General features: G+C 38.0%; 1 protein-coding gene across 8 annotated transcripts in view; it reads right to left on the reverse strand.

Moving 5' to 3' along the window:
- Window positions 1-4,375: 4,375 nt before the first annotated feature.
- The window catches only part of ARMC3 (armadillo repeat containing 3), a 92,143-nt gene continuing 69,465 nt past the window's right edge, over window positions 4,376-27,053 (reverse strand). For 2 of the 8 annotated variants that reach the window (XM_023632259.2, XM_070255424.1), the window contains 6 exons: window positions 25,919-26,019; window positions 25,125-25,226; window positions 24,599-24,706; window positions 12,277-12,477; window positions 10,212-10,374; window positions 4,376-5,618 (listed from right to left, as the gene is read on the reverse strand). In XM_023632259.2, coding sequence (XP_023488027.2) covers window positions 5,409-5,618; window positions 10,212-10,374; window positions 12,277-12,477; window positions 24,599-24,706; window positions 25,125-25,226; window positions 25,919-26,019 — 885 coding nt within the window. In that variant the 3' untranslated portion in view covers window positions 4,376-5,408. Of the gene's footprint in view, window positions 5,619-10,211; window positions 10,375-12,276; window positions 12,478-24,598; window positions 24,716-25,124; window positions 25,227-25,918; window positions 26,020-27,053 lie in introns of all 8 variants that reach the window. The other 6 variants (XM_023632258.2, XM_070255423.1, XM_023632260.2 and 3 more) reach the window with 4 other exon arrangements.

Raw genomic sequence — 27,053 nt, forward strand, 5'->3', positions numbered from 1 at the left:
CATCCATCTGGGTCTCTCTAGGTTGCCCCCATGAGACTTAGGGGCAAGGGAAACTGACGCAACATGCCATCTCATGCCGCTTGCTGTGCCATGAGTAATGAAGTCCTTTGTCTCTGATCCAGGAATCTCATGTCTTCTGACAGCAGCCATGAAACTGTGGCAGTTAACTTACAAGTAGGGTAAAAAAAACTTCAGACCCTTGACACTTTAGACAATAGGAAATTTTTTTCTTTTTTAGATAGGTCAAATTTGTCCTCATCGTTACTGAAAACTAAGGCATCTGCTTTGGCATCTATTGGATTAATATCAAGTAGATCCATCTTAGATCTTGGAGAAACCAAAGAAGACAAAATGCCAGCGTGAGTCTCCCCTGAGTGTTAGCCAAGGTGCCAGGCACTAGGTTCAGTAGGGTACAGCCCTCAAAGTGCTCGTCAGCTAAAGCAAGGGTTGACAAGCGGGCCCATGAGCCAAATCTGGCCCACACCTGTTTTCCTAAATAAAGTTGACTATCCAGGTACTGTCTATGGCTGCTTTTGTGCTATAGCAGCCTTGAGCAGTCGCCATAGAGACTGTACGGCCTGCAAAACCTAAAGTATTTACTATCTGGCCCTTTAAGGAATACATTTACTGACTCCTGATCTAAAAGAAGAGACAGACACATGAAGAATAAAGAATTCCCTCAAACACACTAAAGGCAGAGGTGTGAACAGAACATTATGGGAGCATAGAATAGAAAGCCATAAACACACACCCACATGCACGTGCATGCACACACACATGCACTCACGGACACGTGCACCTCCCCGCCCTTGTGCACACACATCTGTCATCTATATGCACGGTCTTATTTCGCCCTCACAGCAGCTTCATTAGGCATACAGATTGGGGGCATGGCCTCCGGAGACAAGCTAGCTTCAAATTCAAAGCTTTGCCACTTGCCAGCTGAGTAATTTTTGGGTAAGTTACTTAACATCTCTGTGCCTCACTTGCTAACCATGGGTAATGCTACATATACATCATAGGGCTATTGGGAGGATTAAATGAAGTCATAGAAATGCCTCTGACACATAGTAAACAATATGTAAATATTTGTTGTTATTCATCCTCATTTTCCAGAAGAGTAAACTGAGGACCAGAGAGGTTGAATAATTTCCTCAAAGTCACACAGGTAGAAGGAGGTTGATGCAGAGCTTAATCTTTGCTCTGGCTCCAAAACCTAGGCTTTTTATCCCTGTTATTATACTGCCTCTCAGTAATAAAAGCTTATTGAATTTCTAAGAAAAATCACCACAATAAAATTTCTTTACCTTTTCTGACAATTTTTTTTACTTTTTCAGTTGTTATTTGTGGCTTATTTATTGGCAGATCCTACAGGTACTGTGCCCGTTCTGCAAGAGTCTTATTTGAATTTGCAGTATTAACATTTTCACACCTGAACTTTGATGGCTGTCCTTTGAAGTCAAGTCCACTTTTAATACTAAAATAATTATATTCGTGGCTTTAAAAGCATAAGCCTAAGCAAAGATTTTGCTAGTGGTCTATATAATAACATTCATGTAATTTTAAATAAAGAATAGTACTTTTAAATATAAACTCTAGATAAGTGATTCGATACTATTGTATTGCTCTAAGAATATACCAAAAACAGTGATATTTTAAATATAGTTTTCATAGAGTCATTTTATCCTACCCTTAGTATTCCACTGAGTTAAAAAAAAAGAAACAGAGGCAGCCCTGATGGCCCAGTGGTTAAAGTTTGGCATTCCTACTGCTCCAGTAGCCCAGGTTCAGTTCCTGAGTTGGAACCACATCACCCATCTGTCAGTAGCCATGCTATGGTGGTGGCTCACATAGACGAACTAGAAGGTTTTACTACTAGGATATGCAACCATGCACTGGGGCTTTGGGGAGAAGAAAAAATAAATATCAACAATAAAAAACAAACAACTACTATCAGTATGTGGATTACAGCCTTTCTGTGAATGGTTCTAATGGAAAATTCACCATCTCCTAAACCCAAACCCCTGCATCTTAGCTCCAGATTACCGCCTTTGGCAATGGAGGGCTATGGTGATGTCTTGCTGAGAAACAAGTTACTATTTAAAGAATTCTGTGTCAGTAAAAAGAAAAGGTCAGTATCCATTTGGTTTTACTTATTATTTTGAGCTTCTGGAAAAGTATTTTTCATGGATGACAATGCTGCTTCTTTGACAAGGAAATAATACTTTTGAAACCTGATGTGTACTTATTAAAAGAATCTTCATTGATGATACTTACTCAAAGGCTGAAAGCCTATGAAAAGGATTCTAACTGTCCGTTTCTCCATTTAATTAATAGCTATTTTAAAAAGTTAGATATTAATTTTAATGAAATGGTTTGATTTCCAGAAGAGAAACTGTAGGTTTTGCTTCTGACAAAATAACAAGTTACTTTGTATAAATTGTTTTGAAATCTCACAACAATAGTTGCCAGAGTTCCCACAGTTTTTCAGTGACAGAGTCAGGATTCTAACTCAGACCTCCATGGTTCCAGATATTATCCAATATTTCCTGGGTCTAGTTCTGACCAAATAACATGTTAGTCCAGTCCAAAGCGTGTAATTCCTGAAGGAGATCCTTAGCACTTTCTCCTTCCTCTGGCGTGACTGAGAAGGTCATATATTCCAGAAATGCAGCTACAAAATGGAGAGGCTGCTGTCAGCATGGGTCCTTGAGTACTGTGTGAAGCAGAGACTCCTCTACTGACCTGTGTTTGACATGTAATGTGATAAAAGACTTTTATCTTAAGCTACTGAGATGTGGGGATTGTTTATTATCACTGTATAGATATCCTATTCAAATACAGTTGTCTTTGCCTATTTTCCAAGTGGATTATCTTTTTCTCATTGATTTATAGAAGCTCTTTGTTTATTAAGGATATGAACATTTTGTCTGTTACATATGCTGCAAATTTTTTTCTCCTTGCCTATAATTTTGCTTATATTTTATTTTGCTGAGCAGAAATATTTTTGCTTATGCTGTATTTTTCTGAACAGGAATTTGAAGGCTTTATGTAGCCAAACTTGTCAGATATGTTCTTCTATGGCTTCTAGTTTTTCTGTCATAAATAGACAGTTTCTCCCCTTGCCAAGATTATAATTTTCCCATTGTCATTTACTGAATAGGTTGTCGACTTCCCCACTGGGCAGAAAAGCTACTTTTATCAATACTAAATCCCCACCTATATATATATGGATCTGTGTCTGGACTCTTAATATTTTTCTGCTTTTCTGCCTGTACCATATTAATTTACTCATTATTGTTTTTAAACATATATTCTGATACATCATAGAGACAATTCCTCTTTTCCTATTTCAAAATATTATTGATATTCCTTCTTACAGATAACTTTTACTACTTGTCAAGTTCCAGAAAAGAAAATGTGTTGGGATTCTAATTGAAATTATACTAAATGTATATATTAATATGGAGAGCACTGAAATCTTTATATTGCTGAGTTTTCCATCAAGAAAACTGGTGTGTATCTTCATTTATCCAGATCTCATTAAAATTTTATAGTTTTTTTTTGTGTATTCTTTGTTAAATCTATTTGTAGGTCTTTTATAATTGTGGTTGCTATTGTAAATGTGTTTTCTTTTTATAATAGATTGGCTTATTATTAAATTTTATGGCTTTACACTTACCTGGTAACACAAAATCAACTTCAAAGACTTGTCTGAGAATATAACTTAAACTCATTCCTGTTCAATAATTACCTGGAACTTAGCTGACACAGAGGGTATGCATAATTGTCTCAAAGATGCAAAAAAAAAAAAAAGTAGTGTCTACCTAGACCATATCATAGTGGCTCTCTATGGAACTTTTGCCTCATTCCATCTTGATGTCAGGTCACTGGCCTAGGACAACTCTTCCAGAACTTACTAGGGAGTTGTTTTTCAAAGGTGTTATTTTGTATGTTACATTTGTCATCTGTATGAAGCTCCCAGAGAGGAATTCCCTTGGTCTTTGTTCCTCCTGAGAAACTGCTTTGTGCTTTTATCTAGTGGACTCTCTTGTAAACCATGTAACTGATAGCATTTCTCTCTGCGTTGACTACTGTGTTGCTTAGAGTCAAGTTTTCACCCACCTCTAACAAATAGACAGGATTTTCATGGAGGCATTTGAATTCTAAGCTTATTCTTGGCCTTGTTGAACTTTCTTTCCTACAGTTATACCTTTTTTCATTTATTTTTATCTTGCTACATCTTCTACATCTTTGTAATCCACTTTAAATGCTTTCTGGATCAAAACAGACTTGAAAATGCTTAGATGGGTTTATATCGTATAATCCATGCTCTAATTCATGAAATTGCAAGATAAATAATTACCACACCGTCTGATATAAAGAACTTTATTTTGAAATAAAGAATTGTACATTCTTTGAAATTACATACAGAATAATCTTAGCCTTAATTTCTAAAATCAAACTCACTTTTAAAAACCTTCTAGTAAAATGATTACACAAGTAAATTTTAGACTTACAGCCTGACGAGGAAATAAATACTTGATGAGATTCATCATATTACTTGTTTTTATTTCTCTTACCATTTGAAATGCATGTCTCTCCCATTTTGTGCTCAATATCGAAAACGCAATTCCTGAGTAAAGCTTTACTCTATTTCTATATTTCAAAATTTTCTAGAAAAGAAGAATTTTTAAGTGATATAAATTTAAAATAATAGTTTGTGACCCAGCATTAAAATGTGTAGAAGCAAATCAGAATTGTTTTGAATTGAAGGCATATTTCCAAGTCAACACAGACAAGACAAAGACAGTTTATAGAAATCACTTTTAGAAATATTTTTAGTTCAGTGAAGTATATTAAATAGCCTACTTAATCATAAGTTTTAAGAAATGCGAACAAAAAATTTGTAGAAAGAATTTATAATACTAAAATAGAGCTATAATAATCAAACTATCAATAATCTTACTTTATGAAAGTGGGACAAAGTGACTGAAGACAATAAAAAAACATGGAATTTATTTAACCAAGTGTTCCTGAAGCATTCTGGGTATGAAGAATGACAGTCATGAGGCCATGGTGTTGTCTTGAGAATAGCAGCTGGATGCTTTTCCACATGATTCCCAACAGGCAGAGATGCCCCTTAGGAAATAGTGGGTTGGACTAATTTTGACAATAATAGGCTTTCCATGAGGGACAGTGCCCATAATATGATCTAATCAGACTGAACTCTTCCCAAAAGCCCGGAATCAGAAGCACAACCAAGTTTGATCCAATTCTCCTCATTTCTACACAGAGAGAGCATTTCTAATACTTCTATTTAAAGAAACAAAATCAATTGGTGAACTCCGTAGAAAATGCATATAATGAATTTCTGGCTTGAACCCTTTTTGTGTTCATTTGATGGTTTAAAGAAATCTATACAGATCTGCGTCTCTACTTCTCAACTTCATCAGTCCTCCTGGATGGAACATGAGGTCAACTATGTATACCTCGGGAGGAGGCAGACCCCCAATCGCTCCCTTACGAGATTCATTCATCAGCTTAACTTCATTCCAAGCTCTGCCATACTCCCCGCGAACCAGAGAGCAGCCGATGCCAATTTTATCAGCCAGAGCCTGTGGGAGAAAACACGAGATCAACCAAGAGTGAAGAGGGAGGGGGTTGGAGGAAAATCCTCAGTTGTAAGACCCACCTTGGCTGAAGGTGAAATATACAACTCTTGCGAAGACATGCTTAGAAAGGAGGCTGAAAAAATGCGAAATGTTGTCATAGGAGCCAATAAGATGTGATAAGTTCCCTTGTTCCTCAAGATTCTGTGCACTCAAAATCTCTGTGTAGGCCCTGCTGGGAAGTGACATTTTCCAGGCAGTTACGCTGCATTGTATCAGCACAAGATTGATGATGTCATTGCAGAAAAGCTATTCCGCGGGCTTTCAGCGCTGGTACATCTATCAATCTTCCCCTGTTTCTGGGCTGCTCTTTGGGTGTGATATGCGGTGGGATTGCATAGAGGGATAAGATTGGTGGGGACGTGTCTCTAGCCGGTTTATTCTGTGTGATGGAGATGGGTGATGGGGCGCAAGAGGAGCAGGACCGTGAGTGTCTGTCCTGGTGCTGCCTCCTGCCACCTCCTCAGGGGTTGCTTAGCTTCCTTAGAAGCTGTCTCTTCAATTTGTCCTGATTTTGAGGTTACTAAAAAAGTGCCTTTAAAATAATCTAGAAACTTCTTAGCCATATCATAGTGGATAAGAGAGCTGCCTCAGACTGCCCGGGTTTGAATTTTGGCTCAGCCACATACTAGTTGTTGTCACCTCAAGCAAATGATTCAGCCTCTCTGTGTTTCCCTCTTTTCCTCTGTGAAACCAGGCTAAGAACAGTATACCTACCTTCCTTGTAGGGTGGTTTTAAAGATGAAGAGAATTAATACGTGTCAAGTGCTGACAGCCGTGAATGCTGGCCCAGGGCAAGTACACAACTAATGTTCCTACTACAAGAAGGCAAGGACTGTGTTGTTTTAACAACCCATGTATTTATTTATGAATGTAATTTATCAATTACTTACTATGTAATGACGGTACCAGGTAGTCTTGAGTGGACCAAGATGATTAAGACCTGACTGTCATTTTTAGGGCCTCCTGTTCTATCTAGCCTGAGACTGCCTGGTAAGCAGTCAATTCTAACACAGCAGTATCTGAGCGTATGGCACGCATAGTCTAGTGGGGCAGAGAGACAAAGCTAAACATCTAATTATATGATGTTTTCCAAAGTAATAATTACCGATCTCTTATTCTACATCAAGGCACTTTAAATCATCAAAGCAACCTGTGGAATAGATGCTATTGTATTCCACATTTTATAGAGAGTAAAACTGAGGTCAGATACTTTTCCCAACGTCCCAGTAAGTGATGACCTAATGGGAAAGCCAGGGACTCTCAGAGTCTGAGTTCTTAACCTCAGGGTGATACTGCCTCCAACTAAGTTGAATGAGTTTCCATCTGAAAGTCTCTATTTCCTTTGTGAAGCGGGAAACAAGGTCATCTGCTTGGAGGAAGAGGGGGAGATGAAAAGGCTGAGGAAGAAGGGCAGATGTGGGGCACAGCTGCTGAGGAGGAAAAGCCTGAGACTGGAGCTGGAAAAGGGTGACCAGGCAACACGCATGCGCACCCTCATTGGACACCCTGAATCAGCTGGGGCATTCCCCACTGTCATGTTCTGCAGCCTGAGTATCATCATGGAAAGGGGCAGGCCAACTGGATTGGTGCAGGGTGGCTGGTAAGGCAAAGGGGTGGAAGGATGCGGCAAGAAAATGAGGGAAATGAGTGAGCCAATTCTAAGGTCTGTGGACGAATTATCTAGGCTGCTAAACAAGAGCCAAAAACCTGGAAGAAAATGGTGGAGATGAAGAGTATATGTAGGGGGAGTGAACAATTTAGGAGGTGGAAGGATAAGAGGTTCTATCAGTGAGTATTGGTGTTCAGGATTTCAGTGGTGGGCAAGAACTCGTAATTAATTGCATGACTCAGCTGAGGGGTGAGAGTAAGGAATTCATTTTGGCATAATGCTGTGTCCTGGATGTTTGTGTCTTCCCCAAATTCGTATGTTGAAGCCCTAATCCTTAATGTGATGGTAATTCCCAGTGTGGGGCAGGTCCTTAAGGAGTTATTAGGTTTAGATGAGGTCATGAGGGTGGAGCCCTCACTGTGGGATTAATGCCCTTGTAAGAGGAGGAAGGGACCAGAGCGCCCTCTCCCTCCACATGTGAGGCTACAGTAAGAAAGTGGCCACTGTGAACTAGGAAGTGGGCCCTCACCAGACGCTGGCTCTGATGGCACCTCGATCATGGACTTCTCAGCCTCCAGCAGTGTGAGAAGCGTTTATTGTTTAAGCCATTCAGTGTACGGTGTTTTGTTACGGCAGCCCCAGCAGATGAATACAGCATCTATGAGACACTCAAGTGCAGCCGGCTACAGGGTAAACAGATACATAGATCTGGGATCAGGAGAGGTTGGTGGGACAGAGGAAAGGATCTGGAAACCTTAGGCATTTTGGTGGTATTTAACGCCACGTGAGAGGATGACGTCACCATATGAAGTACATAAAGGGAGAAAAGAGAAGAGTCCGGGTCAGAACCTTGAGGCATCCCAACATTTAAGAGAGAGGGGTGGAGGAAAAGAGGTGTCCAAAGGAGACTGAGATGAAGTGGAAAGAGAGGACAAAGTTACTGAATAGAGTGGTGTCAAAGAAAGAGAAGGACCAATGACAAATTCTTTGACATATCAAGTAAGACAGACAATAGATCACTATGCTCCTTACTGAGGGAGTAAAGGCCAGACTGCAGGGAGCTGAGAAGAAAAATGAGGTGTGCCAGAGAGGGACAAGGAACTGAGATCACTCAGAATTTTGACCAGGAATGAGAATTATCTACAGATAGAAGTGGTGTGGTAAGTTTTTTTTTTAAAAAAAAGATTGGCACCTGAGCTAACATCTGTTGCCAATCTTTTCTTTCTTCTTCTTTTTCTTCTCCCCAAAGCCCCCCAGTACATAGTTGTATATTCTAGTTGTGGTTCCTTCTGGTTGTTGCTACGTGGAACGCCACCTTAGCATGGCCTGATGAGCAGTGCTAGGTCCGTGCCCAGGATCCGAACTGGCGGAACCCTGGGCCCCTGAAGCGAACTGCGTGAACTTAACCACTCTGCCACAGGGCTGGCCCTACAGTATGGTAAGTCTTGATTCAGATAGGCAAGGGTTCACATTCCAGCTGTATCTCTGGTTGGCCTTGGGTAAATTCCTTCTCTAAGTAACAGTTTTCTTGTCTTTAAAATAAGGGTAGTCATTTCAACTTTTGGCATTTTTGAGACCCTTCACAATTATGTTCAAGTGCCTCATTCATAGCTCAAAATGATGGTGGTCATGGTACTAGGAGCTATAGGAGTATTTGTAGATATTACGAGAAAGATTTATATTTTCTCTTTCAATATTGTAGACTTAAGTTTAGATTTTAAAGGAGAAACAGCTAATAGAGAGAAGGAGATTTGAGACAGGAAAGAAGAATTGATAGAGCAAGAAATCCAGAGAAATAGGAAAGACTGGCACTTGGATTATAAATAGAATTAGCTTGAGACTGGAGGCAAGATATAAGTAGATGCAATGAGATTTATAGGTATCTGGGAGAGGGTAGGAGTTTTATACACTCAAACCATTCTTCCAATTCCTATTCTATTCCAGACATTGGGTATAATGGAACAACAAGAACAAAGAGATAATCTTCTCTCAAACCTGAGCCTTCTCTGGTGTCCGCCATCTTGGTGAATAATGCCATCATTACCAATTGCCCTGACCACAGTCTGAAAATAATTTTACTCTTCTCGTGCAATCATACACCACACCCAGGCGGTCACCAGCTCCTTTCAGTTTCATCTCCTAAATCTCCCTCTAAATTCACCCCCTCTTTCACACGCTCACGACCATGGTTTTAGCATAGGTCACCCATACTTCTTGCTCCATTGACCTTCCGATTGGTCTTCCCATTTCCAGCCTGGCCCCTGCTCTAATTGATTCCTCATTCTGCTGCCTGAACAGTCTCTCAAAACCATGTTACCACTTTCCCCTTAACAATATCCAGTGGCTACCCACAGATTTTAGGATCAAGTGCAAACTCACACAGTGCTTTGTGATCTGGTCTTTTAGCCCCAATCAACCCCTTCTCCTTTCTTCAGACAAGCTACTCTACATTCCTCAAATGGACCATTGACTCTACACCTGTAATTTTGTATAAAATGTTTGCTTGGTTTAGAATACTCTCATCTTTCTTCTTTACCTGCTGAAATCCTATGTAGTCTCTCATACTCAGGCCACGTGCCAATTCCTCCCCAGAAACTTTCCTTGACATCACCTTGGAACCCACAAGTCTGCATGCAGGGACTGTCACCTTGGTAACTATAGATTCCCAGATCCTAGAAGAGGCCCTGGCCTATAGTAGGTGTATGATAAATGCTGAATGAATACGCTTCCAATAGTCTGGTGAATATGTATGTATGTATGTGTGTGTGTATGTATCTATATACACATACATATGTATCTCAAATATAAGTAAATCTAAATGATAGGATTACTAGTGTCTGGTTAAATGTTAGCAACTGGCTCACTCCATTATGATACAGACAAAACATTTTTACCTAATGGCAAATGAGGCAAAATATCTGAAATACCTTGAAAAGCAAGGCTCGATGGTAGAAGGTTCCTTTTTTGATCTGTCCAATTGGTACAACATTAGATTTAAGTTGATATTTTAGTTCACTTATGTGAAGCTCCCAGCCGAAATCGTGGAGTTTCTCTTTCGGAATTTTACCGCCCATTTTTTCTGCCACATACCTGTGTCAATTGCATTGAGATCAAATCAGTCGAGTTTAAGATCTCATTTGGGATGCTTTGAGAGTAACTATATGTATAATTATATGTGTAAAAACTATAATCCTTCTGATTTTTATTGTTTGCTTTACTTTTAAAAATATACTTACTATACGTAGGTTAATGTTACACTTATTGTATTCAAACTATCATATATAAACTGAAATTCTAACAATTTCATTCAACACGAAGAAAGAAATGAATGCTAATTCTCCCAATATCTGTAACAAGATACAAATCAATATCACAGTAAATTTGTATCAGTATGTATGCAGTTTTAACATTTTCTTACTCTTTAAAAGTAGTTTTAAATGTTTCAATCTGAAATCCAAGACATTATACTAACATATGATCCTTCTTTTAAGGAATTTAAACTCAGAGAACACAAACATAGAGGAATTTTCCCATTAGATTCACAAATATCTTCAAGCTTTATAATTATTTTTTCTTAAAATTTTTTTTTTTAATTTAGAGAAAGACAGGGTATTTGGCTAACACTGAAGTTAGAGGAGAGAGGAAGAGGTAAAAGGAGCACTAAGTAACAGTTAGGTGGAGAGGCGGGATGCATGTGGTCTACTTTGCCTGTGGGTTTCTCCTAATACTATAGACGTCACTGAAGAAGTCAGTAAACACATCTGCAAAAATCCTCTGTCAACTAAGGCTACTACAATCTTGGAGTATAGGCAGAATTGCAAATTTTAAGGAAACAATTTCCCCTTGCTGTATGTGGAACAAATCGAAGAAGACAATGGTGAAAAACAACAGAGGAGGTTGGGGAGAAAGCCACTGAACTGACCCAGGGTTCCACTAGCCAGGTGTACTGTAAGGAATGCTAGGAACCCAAGGCATCGGCACAAATCTCTGTATCTCTAGCTTGGGGTGGGCTCGGGTTAAACCAACAGTTATTTGGAAATGATGAAAAGTATTTCTGATAGGAACAAAGCATGAGGAAATTTGGCAAATGTTGAAATGAGCTGCATCAGAATTCTGCTGGAGTCATCACTTCTCAAGGACACCAGGAAAACTTCAGTAGCCAAAAATGTTCTCTTCCAGTTTGGCTGACAAGAAGTCAGTGATCTGGCGGCTGTGCTTCTTGCAGTTGTCACATCCAGGTTTGATGACTGCAACTCACTTCTGTTTGGAGTAGATACAGGCACCTATGGAGACCGCAGCTGTTGCACACCCCAGGAGTTCACCTACTGGTTGGTGTCAGTCATGAAGCCTCTCCTCTATTTCTACTGATCTCTAATCCCTTACAGTCACCAAATCAAGTTCTCAGCTTTCTCTTAGTGGAATCACATTAAACGCTCTAATTGAAAAGGCAACTTCCCTGCTTTATATGGCGCGCAGAGCCGGCCCAAACAGCCGTCAATTAGAATATTCACACTTCCGCTTTAGGGCAATGTAATACACAAAAATCAGTCAGACAACATAAAAACAGGGGACGGTTATTTATATGAGAAAATAATTTGTGAGTTTACACTAATTCACACTAAGATTCCTTTAAATTGTGAACACCCCATATACCTAAGGAATAATTTAATTTTCAAACTTTTGACTCATTACTAACTTCTTCAGGATCACGCTGATGGATGAATGGTTTAGCTGGAGAAAACGACATAGGCATTTTTCTTTAAGCAATTTCCAGCTCCTAGCTCTGATTCTTGGTGGAAATATGACCTAAAATAGTAATTGAGAATTTTTTCAATTCATTGTGTTTCTCCTTCAGAGTCAGAGGTAGGGTGCTGTCAAATTCAATTTTATTATGGTGTAGTTATCCGAAAATTGGCTAAAACATGCAGACCACTTAAACCAAAAACTTTTTTTCAGAAAATGAAAATGCATGTGTATATATAGACAACTTACTTTGCAAGAACCTCAATCTGTTCCTTAATATTGGTTATGGGAAGAATTGATTTGGTCACTTCATACACATAAACACAGAAGTCAGAATCAGCTGGAGGGTACCACTCTTTATCATAGTTCCCTTCTCCAGGCAATTTGGGTACTGCCAACACTTCTTCTTCCTCCTTCACTTTTTCCTCTTCTTTTTTTCCTCTGCCTTTCCTTTGAGAGTAAACAATAGCAATCAAAATCACAAAATGAATAAATACTAACTGTGCTCTGAGTTAATCTGAAGCGTATGACAGAAATAGAATATTTTCTACCTCAACAACCACATCACATATAGTTCTCAAATTCTCAATGACGACAATAAAGTTTCATAGTCTCTATTTATGCAGAAGAAATTAATTTTAAAGATAACATTACATGATTGATATATATTATGAAAGTCATGCATCCGTCTTCTGCACAATTGCTTAGCAAGATGTCTGGCATATGGTAGGTATGTAATAAATATTTACTGAATTGTAAAAAAATAGGTTGCCTCCTCAGGAAGTCTAAGCCAGTCTTATCTCATCTCTTGCTTCAGTTGGGACCTTCTACAAGAAGAATGTGGATCACTATTTTTAAGAAAAATTATCCAAACCATGGAAAAACACAAACAAAATAAGGATGACACAGAATTTCTATGTCATGCAAGGGCAAATACTTAACCAAAGTTTATCTAGGGAAATGCAATTAGTTCTGTACTTAAGAAAAATGAAATGTACTTAGTAAGCAGTAAAGATAGTATTAATTAAAAGTTTCAGACTTAGAGAAGTTACTAGTTAACATGTAAATTTTTATTTAGTAGAGATACAAATTATTTCTATCCAATGGAAAAGATACTCCCAAAGGTTATGGTCTATTGTCCTGTAGGATGTTAACCAGTCTTTTATGCACTCAGCAATCTTTTTCTAACACTTATTAATTAAACTGGATATAAATGCCTAACTCCTCAAATGTTCTTTGAACCAGTATTAATGTCCTACTGGTTCCATTATTAATTAATGAGTTGCACAAAAACAATGACACGGGTTCTCCCTCCAGGTAACATGGAGTCAGCACACTTCACCCTGTCTCTCCTGTTGAACGCAGTCATAAAACCCGGACAGGATGCATGCAACAGCTGTTTAAAGACTCTGAAAAGCAAATAGTAGCAGGAACATCAGAGAAGACCCAGATGTGAATTACTGTTGAATAGATGGTGAGTTTATCTTTTTATTTTCCTCCAGTATTCTCCAAGCTGAACTAAACATAGCCCAAAATCTAGAAGTGGGCATCGGTACAGAAAGAGAGAGAGCTCAAGGAGAAACGCTCTTGAGAAACAGGGAAGACAGAGAATGGAAGAAAGCTCTGTTTTTGTCTTCTGGTTTTTCTTATTTTTCTTTATTCTCTTGTGCCCCAGTTCCTAAGGAATACTCAGACAGTGCTGGCAGTGGTGACATCGGGGTCTCTTAAGAACCCAAAACCACTTTATACTTCTTAGTCTTCCTGGTGTTTTGGCTGTAGATACAAGTGCAGTCATGGCAAGAGTGTATCAGGGCAGGGTAAATCAAGTTTTCTGGCTTAAGGACCAAAAAGGAGACCTCAAAGAACCAGAAAAAACAAGGGAGGTCATGGAGAGTGAGGAGCTCAGGAGAGCAAGATCATGAAATTGTTTATGAATTCCTAGGCTTCCCCCTGAACTGCACATGCATGGTTCTAACCCTAAACAGCACACCTAAACAGATTTTTGAGGATGGAACTATTGGTTAGCCAACCACCCAAGTCCCCAACTGGACGCTAGCTGGCACATATGCAGGACTGCTCCAAATAGCACTGCAAAGCCTTTGAAAACTGGACTGACAGTGGAATGATGACCCACAGAACAATGGCTAGAATTTGAAGACTGAAACCAGCTGGATCAATTGCCTGCTAAAACACACACACAAAAGGAACATTCTTCTTAGAATGTATCTAAGACCCAAAAATAAGACTTGCTGGACTCATAACATAATATAATATAATTACTCAGCATATGAAGAACGAGGAAAGCTTCAATTCATATGAGAAAAGACAATCAATAGACATCAATGCCAAGATCACACAAATGTAAAATACTTCAATAAGTAAGGTCAAACACTGTTGAAATAAGTAGTTAGAAAGTCTTAGAAAGAAATAGAATATATAAAAATGGAATTTTGGAACCGAAAAATACAATAACCAAAACTTAAAAAAAAACCCCACAACTCCATGAATGGGTTTAATAGGAGAATGGAGATAACAGAGGAAAGAATCCATGAACTTGAAGAGAGATTTACAAAATTATCCAATAAGAACAATACAAAGAATGAAAGATTGAAAAAGCATTTGACAGAGTCTTTGGGACTTGTGATGCAATAAAAAAAAAAAACATCTAATATTGGTGTCATCAAAGACTTAGAAGAAGAGGAGAAAGGACGCAGTAGAAAAAATATTGAATAAATTAGGGCTGACATGGCTTCCTCAATTTGGTTAAAGACATAAATCTACATAGTCAAGAATTTCAGTGAATGTCAATAAGGTAAACCCAAAGAAATCCACTCCCAGACACATCAAATTCAAATTACTGAAAACTAAAGACAAAGCAGATGACATGATTGTCTATGTAGAAAATCCCAAGGAACCTACCAAGAATACTCCTAGAACTAACAAGTGAGTTCATCAAGGTCTCAAGATATAAGATCCACACTCAAAAATCAATTATGTTTCTATATAGTAACAATGAATATGTGGAAACCAAAAAAACTTTTGGAGCACTTACAATTGCTCCAAGAAAATTAAATCCGTAGGTATAAACTTTACAAAACTTGCACAGGGTCTGTGAGCTAAATATTAAAAAATGCTATTGAAAGCAATCAAAGAAGCCCTAAATAATGAGACATACTGGGTTCATAGATTTAAAGATACAACATATTAAAGATATCAATTCTCCCTAAGATGATCTCTAGGTTTCATGTAACTCCTATCAAAATTCAAGCAAATTTCTTTGTAGACGTAAAAAATCTTATTCTAAAACTTATAAGGAAAAGCAAAGGCCCTGGAATAGCTAAAACAATCTTGACAAAGAAGGATAAAGTGGAAAGAAAAACTCTACTCGATATCAAGTTTTACCATATAGTGACAGCAATCCAGACAGAGTGCTGGTAGAGGGATAGACAGATTAATGTAACAGAACAGAGAACCCAGAAATAGACTCACACAAATATGCTTAACTGATTTTTGACAAAGGTACAAAAGCAATTCAATAGTAGCAGTACAGCCTTTTCAACAAATGGTGCTGGAGTAATTAGACATGAAGGATCCTTATGGTGATGGGACTGTTCATTATCTTAGTTGTAGTCATAGATACATGAACCTACATGTGTGATAAAATTGTATAGAACTAAATTCATACACACACATCCATAGAAGTAAAACTGGGGAGAACCTGAATAAAATCATTGGATTGTAGGAGTACTACTCAGCCATAGAAAAAGACAAAATCGTGCCACTTATGACAACATGGATGGACCTTGAAGATATGAGGCTAAGTGAAATAAGCCAGACAGAGAAAGACAAACATGTGTGATTTCACTTATGTGTGGAAGATAAACAAACACATGGATAAGCAGAACGGATTAGTGGTTATCAGAGGGGAAGGGGGTGGGAAGAGAGAGAACGGGGTAAAGGGGCATGTGTGTGTGGTGACGGAAAAAAATTAGGCAATCAGTGGTGAACAGGACGCAATCTATTCAGAAACTGATAATAATGTACACCTGAAATTTACATAATGTTATAAGCCAATAAGACCTCAATAAAATAATTTTTAAAAATCATTGGATTGTATCAATCAACATCCTGGTTACGATATTGAAAATGTTTTCATTGGGGGAAACTGGGTAAAGGGTTCATGGGAGGGTTCATATTTCTTACAACACCATGTGAATTATCTCATAAAAATTTCAGTTAAAAAATATATTGGACATGTCTGTGCCATCTATTGTTGGACTCCATTCTGTTCGTTCATGCCTCTGTCTATCCCTTTACCGCCACCATACTATCTTGGTTACTGTAGCTTTATAGTAAGTCATAAAATCAGGTAGAGTAATTCTCTCAACTTTATTCTTCTTTTTCAAAATTATTTTGGCTATTATAATTTATTTACTTTTCCATAAAAGTTTTAGAATCAGCATGTCTATAGCTACAAAAAATCCTGCTGGAATTTTGATAGAATTCTATCAAATCTATAGATCAATTTGGGCAAAACTGACATTTTTACTATGTTGAGTTTTCCAATACACAAACACAGTATATCTCCTCACTTATTTAGTGATTCTTTGATTTCCTTTATGTTTTATAGTTCTCAATATATAAGTCCTATACATGTTTTGTTTCACTCTCATTCTTATTTCACATTTAGTTTTTTAGGACTATTAAAAATGATATTCATGGGGCCAGCCTGGTGGCATAGTGATTAAGTTTGCATGCTCTACTTCGGCAGCCCGGGGTTTGCAGGTTTGGATCCCGGCTGCAGACCTACACACTGCTCATCAAGCCATGCTGTGGTGGCATCCCACATAGGAAATAGAGGCAGATTGGACACATGTTAGCTCAGCAACAATCTTCTTCAAGCAAAAAGAGGAAGATTGGCAACAGATGTTAGCTCAGGGCTAATCTTCCTCACCAAAAAAAAGAAAAATGGTTTTCAAAATTTTTTGGTTTTCAAAAAATTTTTTCTTTTTTTGCTAACATATAGAAATATGATTGATTTTTATGTGTTGGCGTTATATTCTGACATGTTGCTAAACTCACCTATTAGTTCCAGGGTTCCAGGAGGGTTTTTTTTTTTTTAAGTGGATTCCTTAAGGATTGTCTATTTAGAAAGTCATGTTGTCTGAAAATAGGAACAGTTTTTTCCCCCTCATTTTCCACTCTGTATATATTTTTAAAATTGCCCTATTGCAATGTGTAGGACTTCCAATATGATGTTGAATAGGAGTGATAAGAACAGTTATCCTTGTCTTGTTCATGATCTTTGCAGCCTTCCACAGTTAAGTACAATGTAATCAGTAGATTTTTTTGTGGATGGCTTTGATCAGGTTGAGGCAATTCCCTTATATTCCTATTTTGCTGACAGTTTTATTTTTTATCATGAATAGAATGTTGAATTTTGTCATATGATTTTTCTGCATTAATTAATATGATTGGGTGGTTTTTCTTCTTTACATTGTTAATATGGTGGATTACCCTGATTGATTTTCAAATATTGAACTAACCTTGCATTCCTGGGATAAGATATTCTTGGATGAGTCATTCTCTTTATATATTGCTGGATTTGATTTGCTAATATTTCAGAAAGAATTTTTGCATTATGTTCATGAGGAATATTGAGCTGTAATTTTCTTATAACGTCCTTGTCTGGTACTGTCATTAGGATAATGCTGGTATCATAACGTGAGCTGGGAAACATTCTCTTCTATTTTCTGGAAAAGATTGTTTTGAGTTGGTGTTAATTATTGAAATGTTTGGTGGAATTCACTAATGGAACCATCTGGGTCAGATTTCTATTTTAGAAAGGTTTTATAAACTCAATTTCTTTAATGGTTATAGGACAATTTAGGTCATCTATTTCATCTTTGGTGAGTTTTGATTGTCTGCAGTTTTTGATGACTTGGTCTATTTCATCTAAGTTACTGAATTAAGGTGCTCATATTATTATCCTTTAATGTGTGTAGGGTTTGTGATGATAATTCCCTCTTCATTTCTGCTATTGATATTTATGTCTTCCCTCTCTATTGTCAGTCTTGCTAGAAGTTTATCAATGTTATCGATGTTTTAAGGAATCAGCTTTTGATTTCATTGACCTCCTCTATTGTTTTTCTGTTTTCAATTTCATTGATTTCTGCTCCTTTTCATTTTCTTCCCTCTGCTTCTATTGGGTTTATTTTGCTCTTCTTTTTCTAGTTTCTTGAGGTAAGAGCTTAGATTATTGATTTAAAGCCTCTCTTTCTTTCTATTACATTAGTGAAATAAATTCTCCTTCAGCACAGCTTTCGCTGTATCCCACAAAATTTGATATGTTGTATTTTCATTCAGGTCTCTGTATTTTTAAATGTCCTTTGAGATTTCCTTTTGTCCAATAGATTCTTCAGAAGTGTGTCCTTCAATTTCAAAATATTTAGAGATTTTCTTGTCATCTTTCTGTTATTAATTTATAGTTTGATTCTATTTTGGTCAGAGACCATATCCTGTAGGATTTCACATATTTTAAATTGCTGATGACTTTAGATCACATGGTTCTATGAGTTGCTCAGAGGAGAGTGCTGAAGTCCTCAAGCGTAATTTTATATTTGTCTATTTCTCTTTTCTGCTCTATCAGCTTTTGCCTCTTGTATTTTGAGGCTGTCTTGTTTGGTGCATCTAACATACATTAGATCATTATGACTTCCTCATGGATTGATCCACTTTGTCATATGTAATGTTGTCCCTCTTTGTCTCTAGATATTTTCTTTGCTCTGAAGTCTACTTTATTACATATTGAAAAAGCCACTTTTGCTTTTTTTAGATTAATATTTAAGTAGTATATTTTTCCATCCTTTCACTTTCGATCTACCTATATCAATGAATTTGAAGTGAGTTTCTTTAAACAGTATACAGTTAGATCATGACTTTTTAATCCACTCTGCCAGTCTCTCCCTTTTGAGTGGTTCTTAGCCCTCTGTTTTTCTTTTCTTGTCTTCCTATGGGTTACTTGAACATTTTTTAGTTTCCCATCTTGATTTATTTATACTGGTTTTGAGTGTAGCTCTTTGTATTGGTTTGTAGTGGTTATGGTAGGTATTATAATATAAATACATAGCTTATCACAGTCTACTGGTATCCACATTTTGCCACTTTGAGTGAAGTGTGGAAACCTCACATCCATTGAGTTCCATTTACCTTCTCCCCCTTTAAATATCATTTTCTTGAGTATCAGATGGTGTTATAATTTTTGGTTCAATCATCAAATATGATTCATAAAACTCATAGGGAAATGGATAGTCTATTTTATATACCCATATTTCAGCTCTTGTTTGTTGTTTCTTCTTTCTTCCTGATCTTTCTAGATTCTTTCACTATTTTCTTTTTGTTTGAAGAACTTCCTTTAGTTAGCCAATCTGTAAGGCTGGGCCTGCTAGCAATAAATACTTTGTTTTCCTTTCCCTGAGAATGTCTTTATTTCCCCTTTTCATTGCTGAAGGATCTTTATTTCCCCTCTTCACGGCTGAAGGATAGTTTTACCAGATAGAGAATACAAAGTTGATTCTTTTAGCACTTGAAAAATGTTATGCCACTTCCTTCTGGCCTGAGAGAGCTGTACTGTCATCCCAATTGGTTTTTTCCTATAGGAGATTGGAGTCTGCACGTTTATGAATTCTGGAGCCCACCTGGACTCAGTGGCTTCCTCGAGTGGGGCTAGCTCACAGGAGAAAATTGCATCCTATGCTATGCTAGCAGAAAAGAAGGACCAGGAGGCCTGTGTGTGACTTCTCCAGCTTTTGTTTGCGTGTATCTTTTTCCTGCTGTCCCTGCATAGTATCTTTTGCTATAATAAATCTTAGCCATAATTATATATATATATATAATTTCATATATATATGAAAGCTAAGAAAATGGAGCTAGGCCAGGGTAGGCAGCCAAATCTCCTAAATTATGTATTCACAAGTATTGAGCGTTCTGTTCCACTAGTAGTAAATTAGGGGTGGGAATGACCTTTAAGGATTATTGAAGTGGTTGTAAGGGAGGGGCGATTAACTGAAGTCCACATGAGTTTTCTCTTTATTTTGAGGGGTAAAAAACCCACAAAAATAATCCTATCAACTGCTATTGGAGAATTACACAAAACTCTATAATCATAACTAATACTAAAAGGTTTATATTTTCTAATTTAATATTCTATTTACTGCAGTTAAGGAGAGAGTCTAAACATGTATGAAATGCACTAACAATATATTACGATAAAATCTCTAAGCAAAAATGACTATTTCCCAGCTATATCATCTTAACCCTTTGCCTTTTTTGTAAGACAGGTAAACTGAAAATCTTCATATACAAAGGAAGATTTCAGTAAACTAAGAACCAACACTCGGAAGGTCAGTTAGAATGAGAGAAAGCATAGATGAGTGTACCTATTTTCTAAAATTACAGGGTGGCTTTATAAGATTGGAGAGTTTGGCCCTGTGATTCCTCAGAACCACCTACAAAACCAAGCAGGTGTGCTTCTCACTGAGTGTGTTGCCTGAAGTAAGAAGAATCATCTGGCATGTAGAAGATGACATCCAGTACACCAGGTGAACGCATCAGGGAGGGCAATCTTATTGAGTGATGAGAAAGAGAGAATTTACTGGAACTCCTGAACTATAGTTTCCTGTCGCTATAAATAGAAGTGTTTCATTTGGACTTCTTTCTCACAAAGGCTGCCAAGTTGTGTTAATAAGTGCTTCATTACTTGAATGAATTTCTTTCTAAATAAATATGGAAACAAGCACTTGGAAATTACAAAATTAACTCCTGTAAAATTAATCCTCAGAAAGAACATCAATTTATGACTAAAGATAGCAGAACTTTTACCTTGCTTGCAGACGTTAGCAAAACTACCTCAGAAAAGAGAGATTTACTGTGTGAATCCCAAACCATAGGGATATTCCATTGGTGGAGGAGTAGGTAATTAGAGAGAGAGATTTGTCTGGCTCCAAATTGAGTAATGACATTTTCAAAATTTAATCACTTGCTCCTTTTTGATACCATCAACTATTTGAATATATAAATTACAGGGCAAGGCTAGTGAGGGAAATATAAGTCATGAATCCAGCCTGCTTGGGGTTTCAATTTAAGCAGGAAGATTTTGGTATGTGAAAAATAATCACAATACCAGGTAGCATTCGATAAATTCCACGAGTGATAAACATCAGAAACTGGAGAAGCTAAATATTGAAAGAAATCTATTCCAATTGAGTGTCCTATTCCACTCAATCTATTCCAAAAGTATGAGAAGAGAGTATTGTACAAGGTGGAGATACATTTATTCTGGGTGTAGAAGGGTACGTTGTGTGTCTTCACGTGTTTGTGTGTGTGTGTGTGTGTGTGTGCACGCAGGGAGAGGAAGAGAAAAACCAGTAAGGTAAAAAGAGAGTTTGAGAAAAATTATTTTAAAAACAAAAATGTTTTAGGAAGCCATTAGGATTGGAATCAAGATCATCCAAGAAGCAGAAATGTTAAAGTATGTGCTGTAGATATCCAGAAGTCTCCAGAGATGAACAGACTAGAAGGAGACAAAACAGGAGTCAGAAAAACAATAAACTTTTAAGTGTGTATAACAGACTCAGGTGCAATCAACTTTATGAAAACTGGACCGAATACAAAAATATACTACAGATAGAACTCAAAATACATTTCACAAATAGGAATAGTAAATGTTTATTGTAAGGAGAATGGTCTTTATAATGAAAAGCTTTAGAGGGCATATTAGACGTTGGTTTCAGTGACGTCTGTGAAAGCATCAAGAAGGTGACTGAATAAATGGGAAATAAATTAATCTCCTCTCCTGTGAATGTTTTGCCGTCAAGGAGAGTGCAACGAAAACCTTCCAACACGAAAATAACATGGTGGCTGCTCACCCGGTGAGAGCTTCTTGCTGAAGGATTTTAATTTACATGGTATGTGGTAATGATATTCATCAAGAAGAGAGAAATCCATACTTTTTTTGTCCGTATTAGGCCACCGCACACATAATTGACTTGCTTGTTTCCCATCTCTTCTCTCCTCTCCTTTTCAAAAATTCAGCCCCTTCGTGGTTCCAGAGGTCTCACTATTCTTTGTCAGTATCTCTCAGTAACTTTTTGTTAACATTATACATGCTCAGTGACATTATTAGATGAGGAGATCTCAAATATTTTACTCTCTCTAGGGGTCCAAAGTTTTTATAGTCACAGGACAAGAAGAGTTGACCAAAAGATCGACAAGAGGACAACAAGATTATGACCAATCTATCCCGCTGTGGACCCAGGGCTAAGAAGGGGAAAGAGACTGGACTGACATCAATCACTTAAATATGGCAAGGCAATGGTGTAGGCACTTTCCATACATCATCTCACCTACTCTCCCAGCACCTCTATGAGGAAGGAATCATCACTTCCATTTTACAGATAAAAAAGCCGTGGACCAGTTTTGTCTGAATCCAAAATTTGTGTGTCCTCCTTTATGCTAACAATCCTCTTGAATATTGGGAGCACATCAGGGTTTATCTTCAAGCAAGAAGTGAGATGCAAGAATATGCAGAGACAAGGAGGAGAATGGAAATGGTATGGAAGGAATGATTATCCTCATTTGTTTACAATTATTCTCCCTGGGCATATTGTAAGGGAGTCAAACATCTATTCCTTCCAACCACCAGCGTTCAATATTTGAAATAATTTGTGAATATTTGATCAATAAATGCTTCTTTACTGTCCCTGATGTGCCTGATATTATTCTAGGCTCTTTGAATAAAAAGATTGAAAAGGCATGGTCCCAGATCTCGAGCAGCTCATTGCTCAGTAAGAAAAATAAATAAATCAACATCAATCAGTTCAGGTTACATGTAAGAGATAGAATCAAATTCACAAATGAGTGGAAACAAAGAGAATATTTAACCTGGAGTGATCAGGGAAGGCCTCACAAAAACAAAAACATAAAGAGAACGAAGAAAGAACAGGAATTTGCCATGGCTACGAGACATGGAAGGCTCGGCCAAGGTATGCCACGGTTGGAGTCTGGACTCCATCTGGAAGATTTAAGGAGTTCTTATTTTAGGCAGAGTAATATGATCAGACTTTTATTTCCAAAAGTTAACTCTGCGGGATATTGTGGAGGATGGGTTTATGGATGGCTATTCAAAAGGCAAGATGCTCTTATAATAAGGAGATTAATGAGATTGAGATATAATATAAAGACCCAAACTGGGGAAGTAAAAGTGAAAATGAAGGAAAGAATGATGCAAGAGACATTTAAGACACAGAGTGGATAGGACTAAGAGATTCGTTCAGTGCTGGGGATAAGGGAGAAGGACTTTCAGATGACGCCTAGATTTGGGTAATTGTATGGGAAAATGGACACATTAATCGACAGAGGGAATAGAGGTGGAGGAGGAGGTTTGGGAGTTGGGGAGAACAATGACTTTAGTTTGGACGTTTTGTTTCCTGGGTAACAGGATAGAGAAGTTCAATAGGCAATGGATATACAAAAACTTATCAATATGTAAGGTCTTTGTAGAGGATGAGGAGAGAGCAAAGAGGACCAGAGAAGAAAGGACTCATCCATAGAACAAGGAGACATGGGTCAAATGAGATAACGATGTGAGCGCTTCCAAATGTTACAGCAAAACATTAATATCAAATATCACAATTAAAAACTCATGGCTGTCTGAAGATCAGCATTTTGATATTTACAAGTATACGAAATAAATTTCAACCCAGAAGGACTGCCCATTCTTTTCCAAAAGCTTTAGGATTAAGAATCAGACTGAGCTGTAAGAAAAATAAGATAAAAAGAGCCCAGGATAGGAGAACCACCCAAAATCAAAGCTGAGGTGGTATCAGAGATACCAGAGGGAAAGACAGGCTTTGATTGATGATGATATGTATAATATGTCTGTACCGGTCACTTATCAGACCAGTGGCCCATCGTTCCCTTATCAAGGTGGCAGAAGGCCGATTCTTCCCCAGGACGGCAGTTGGGTAGACCAAAGGGAGACACCTGCCTCAGAGCCGGCCAAGAGGCCACGATGGTCTCTCTCGGTTCTAAAGCCCAACAAGTAACGAGTATAATCTCTGTGAGCAAGACGGGGAGCAGATGTGGAAGCACAAGTCCCGAGAGCGAGAACCACCACACTCCAGGGTCTGGGCTCACCCCCTGCGGGGGCGGCTGTGGGGAAGGGCAGGAAAGGTCATTTTAAGTTCATTACTACACAGGGCTGGAGTTTCGAATGACCAACTGGAGTCTGCTGTTTCTGTTGTCGTTTGTGAATTAGAATGATTGTAGGATTTTACAGTGATCAAAGAGAGTTCTCATCCAGAGGCAGGAGAAGAAATTCCCTCTGGGTAAGTTTTAAAGAGACAAAAACAAAGTTACCTTTTAATTACATCTCAGGAGTCTTGCCTCGTTTATACTGATTCCATAAGAAACACTTCCCATTCAAAAACTAGCCCTTCCCTTTCCAACCAACTTTGTTGGGCAATTATGACCTGATGGGATTCTAACGCAAAGACAGTGACACACTTCTTACCTCGATGCTTTTTCTTTAGCGGTGCCTTTGCCAAGAGCTGTGTTTCGACCGGAAGCAGGTTCTGATTTCTCTTCTGTGGGAGATCCAAATGCAGCACTAAAATGATAACTATTTTTTCTTATTTGAAAAAAACCATAACCAATTTCAATCATATGGAAAATAACAATACATTACATTTGCAAAGCTTTTCATAATCCCTAAGGCATTTTCACTCCCATTGTATGTTTTGATTCCTTTCAGTCCTGTGAAGCGGGGCTCCGGGCATTATTCCATCTCCAGAGAAGGAGATAAACGTGTGCACAGACGCTGAGTCTTGTGCTCAAGACCTCACTGTAGGTCACAGCAGACAGGAGGTAAAACCAGGTTTTCTGCCTCCTTTTCCATCAGCAATTTAAAAAAAGCAATTAGGAAATCACATTACTGTAGGAATAATACGAATTAAGTTGCCAAAGTCTAAATTTGCTTTTTTTTACTCCCAAATTAAGGGGAGAATTATTTGAGTACAGATAGAACACCATTTTCTTACTTGGTCTTTTCTTTACTTGCTCTTCTTAAGGAAGATGAAGAAGAAATACTCCGTCCATAACCAACGTCTGATGATTTATCTTCCATAGATGCAGGTGGAGAGCTAAAGTTGTACATATTTGAAATTATGCACAAATTAAAATAATTTATTTGCCAGTATTGTCTTTGTCTTACAAAACAGATTTTTTTCTGAAAATCACATTTGGAGCTGCCTTTTAACAGTGACATATTCTTTGAAAAGCATGAAGGAGAGGTCAAAATAAGACAAAAAGAATATTATAAAGCTTTTCACGAGCCAGAACAGGAAATATTTTTATAAAATGTGTCACATAAAATGTATTATATAAATATACAGGTATACATGACCATTTTAAAGAAGAATGTCCAAGCTATAATTTTTAGCTCTATTATTTCTTATTTTATTAAAAAAATTGGACAGCGTATACCTGCATACAGTTCTGGAGATGTGCAAACATAATTGATCTTGGTTTGCTCCTGTCTATTTACACTTTTTTCAGTTACTTCATGTTGCCAGAAGAGGAATAAGTCCTGACTGCAGAAATATACATGGAATTGACTGCTGAAGTGAAGTCAAAGGCAAAACTATGGTTGTAGTTATTCCACGGTCTTGACTACATCAAGCTATGAGTTTATGGACCCGTGTTTATTTTTAGGGTGGTCTAAATACAAGGGAGAAAAAGGTACTGTACGGGGAATCTTTACATATTCACGTGATGATGGACAAACAAAAAAATCATGTGTTTCCCTGGATGCCTCCTCCCCAGAAAGACTCACACTTCAGAAGATTTACTGTTAACTAAGAGTATAGCACGGAGATCACTTGGTTCTTGAAAGGCGAGATCCTTCAAAGGCGGAAGTTTGGTGCCAGGATTTATCTGTAGATAATTTAAGGGTTGAAAAATAATATCCGGATGGGGCATCTTTTAAAAAATGGCTATTGATAGAATATGTTCTCAACTGCTTGAGGGGTCTAGTTTTACACACACACACACTCACAAGCACATAAACACACACATTTAGAAATGGGAACCTGAAGTTTGTGGATAGCTCACCTTTGGGCAAGACAGTTCCCCATAATCTCTATTGCTTTGTACTCAGCTTTTTCACACCATAATTATCAGTTTGGCCTCTGAGAGTATCTGACTTTGCAAATTCATCTATATATATTAGGGAGAACTTATGGTCTGTAGAAGTAACTAGTTACTAAACAGATCACTAAAAGTGTCACGAGGATGTCTAAAAATAGGCTAGACAAAGGCTAGTCCCAGCAATTTTACCAGCCTGGTGAAGAGGGTTAGACCAGATCGCCTTCTGAGGTCTTTTTCCAGTCATGTTATAATTAGATTCCTCTCTCATCCAAGATGCTTTTCATGATCCTTGTAAAATAAGACAGATCATGTCATTCGTCCACCCAGAACCCTGCCAAGGTTTCCACTTCATTCAGACCAAAGGCCAAAATCCTTCCAGTTGTCTACACGACTTACATGCGAGGGTCTCTCTCTCCTCTCTGATATAGTCTCTACTATTCTGGCCCGTGGTTCACTCAGCCCTGGCTACACTGACTTTGCTGTGCTTTCAATATGCCAAGCCTGTTTACACCCTGTGGCTTCTGCACTGGTCTCCTCCGCCTAGAAAGCTCTCCCCCAGATATCCCCATGGTGAAGTCCCTCACCTCCGTCAAGATTTTGCTCAGGTATTACCCTCTCAGCGGGGCCTACCTGACCACAGTTTCTAAAATTACAACCATCAAGCCCACTAGTCCCCAGCACTACAGAGCCCCCTTATCCTGCCTCTGCTCCACATTCCCCCCACCCATAGCTCTTATTTCCATCCTGTGACTTCATTCATTTGTTTGTGATGCTTATTGCTTATTGTCTGTCTCCTCTCACCGCGACCGTGGGAGTAGACA

Source organism: Equus caballus, chromosome 29 (assembly GCF_041296265.1).
Source record: "Equus caballus isolate H_3958 breed thoroughbred chromosome 29, TB-T2T, whole genome shotgun sequence".
NCBI lineage: Eukaryota > Metazoa > Chordata > Mammalia > Perissodactyla > Equidae > Equus > Equus caballus.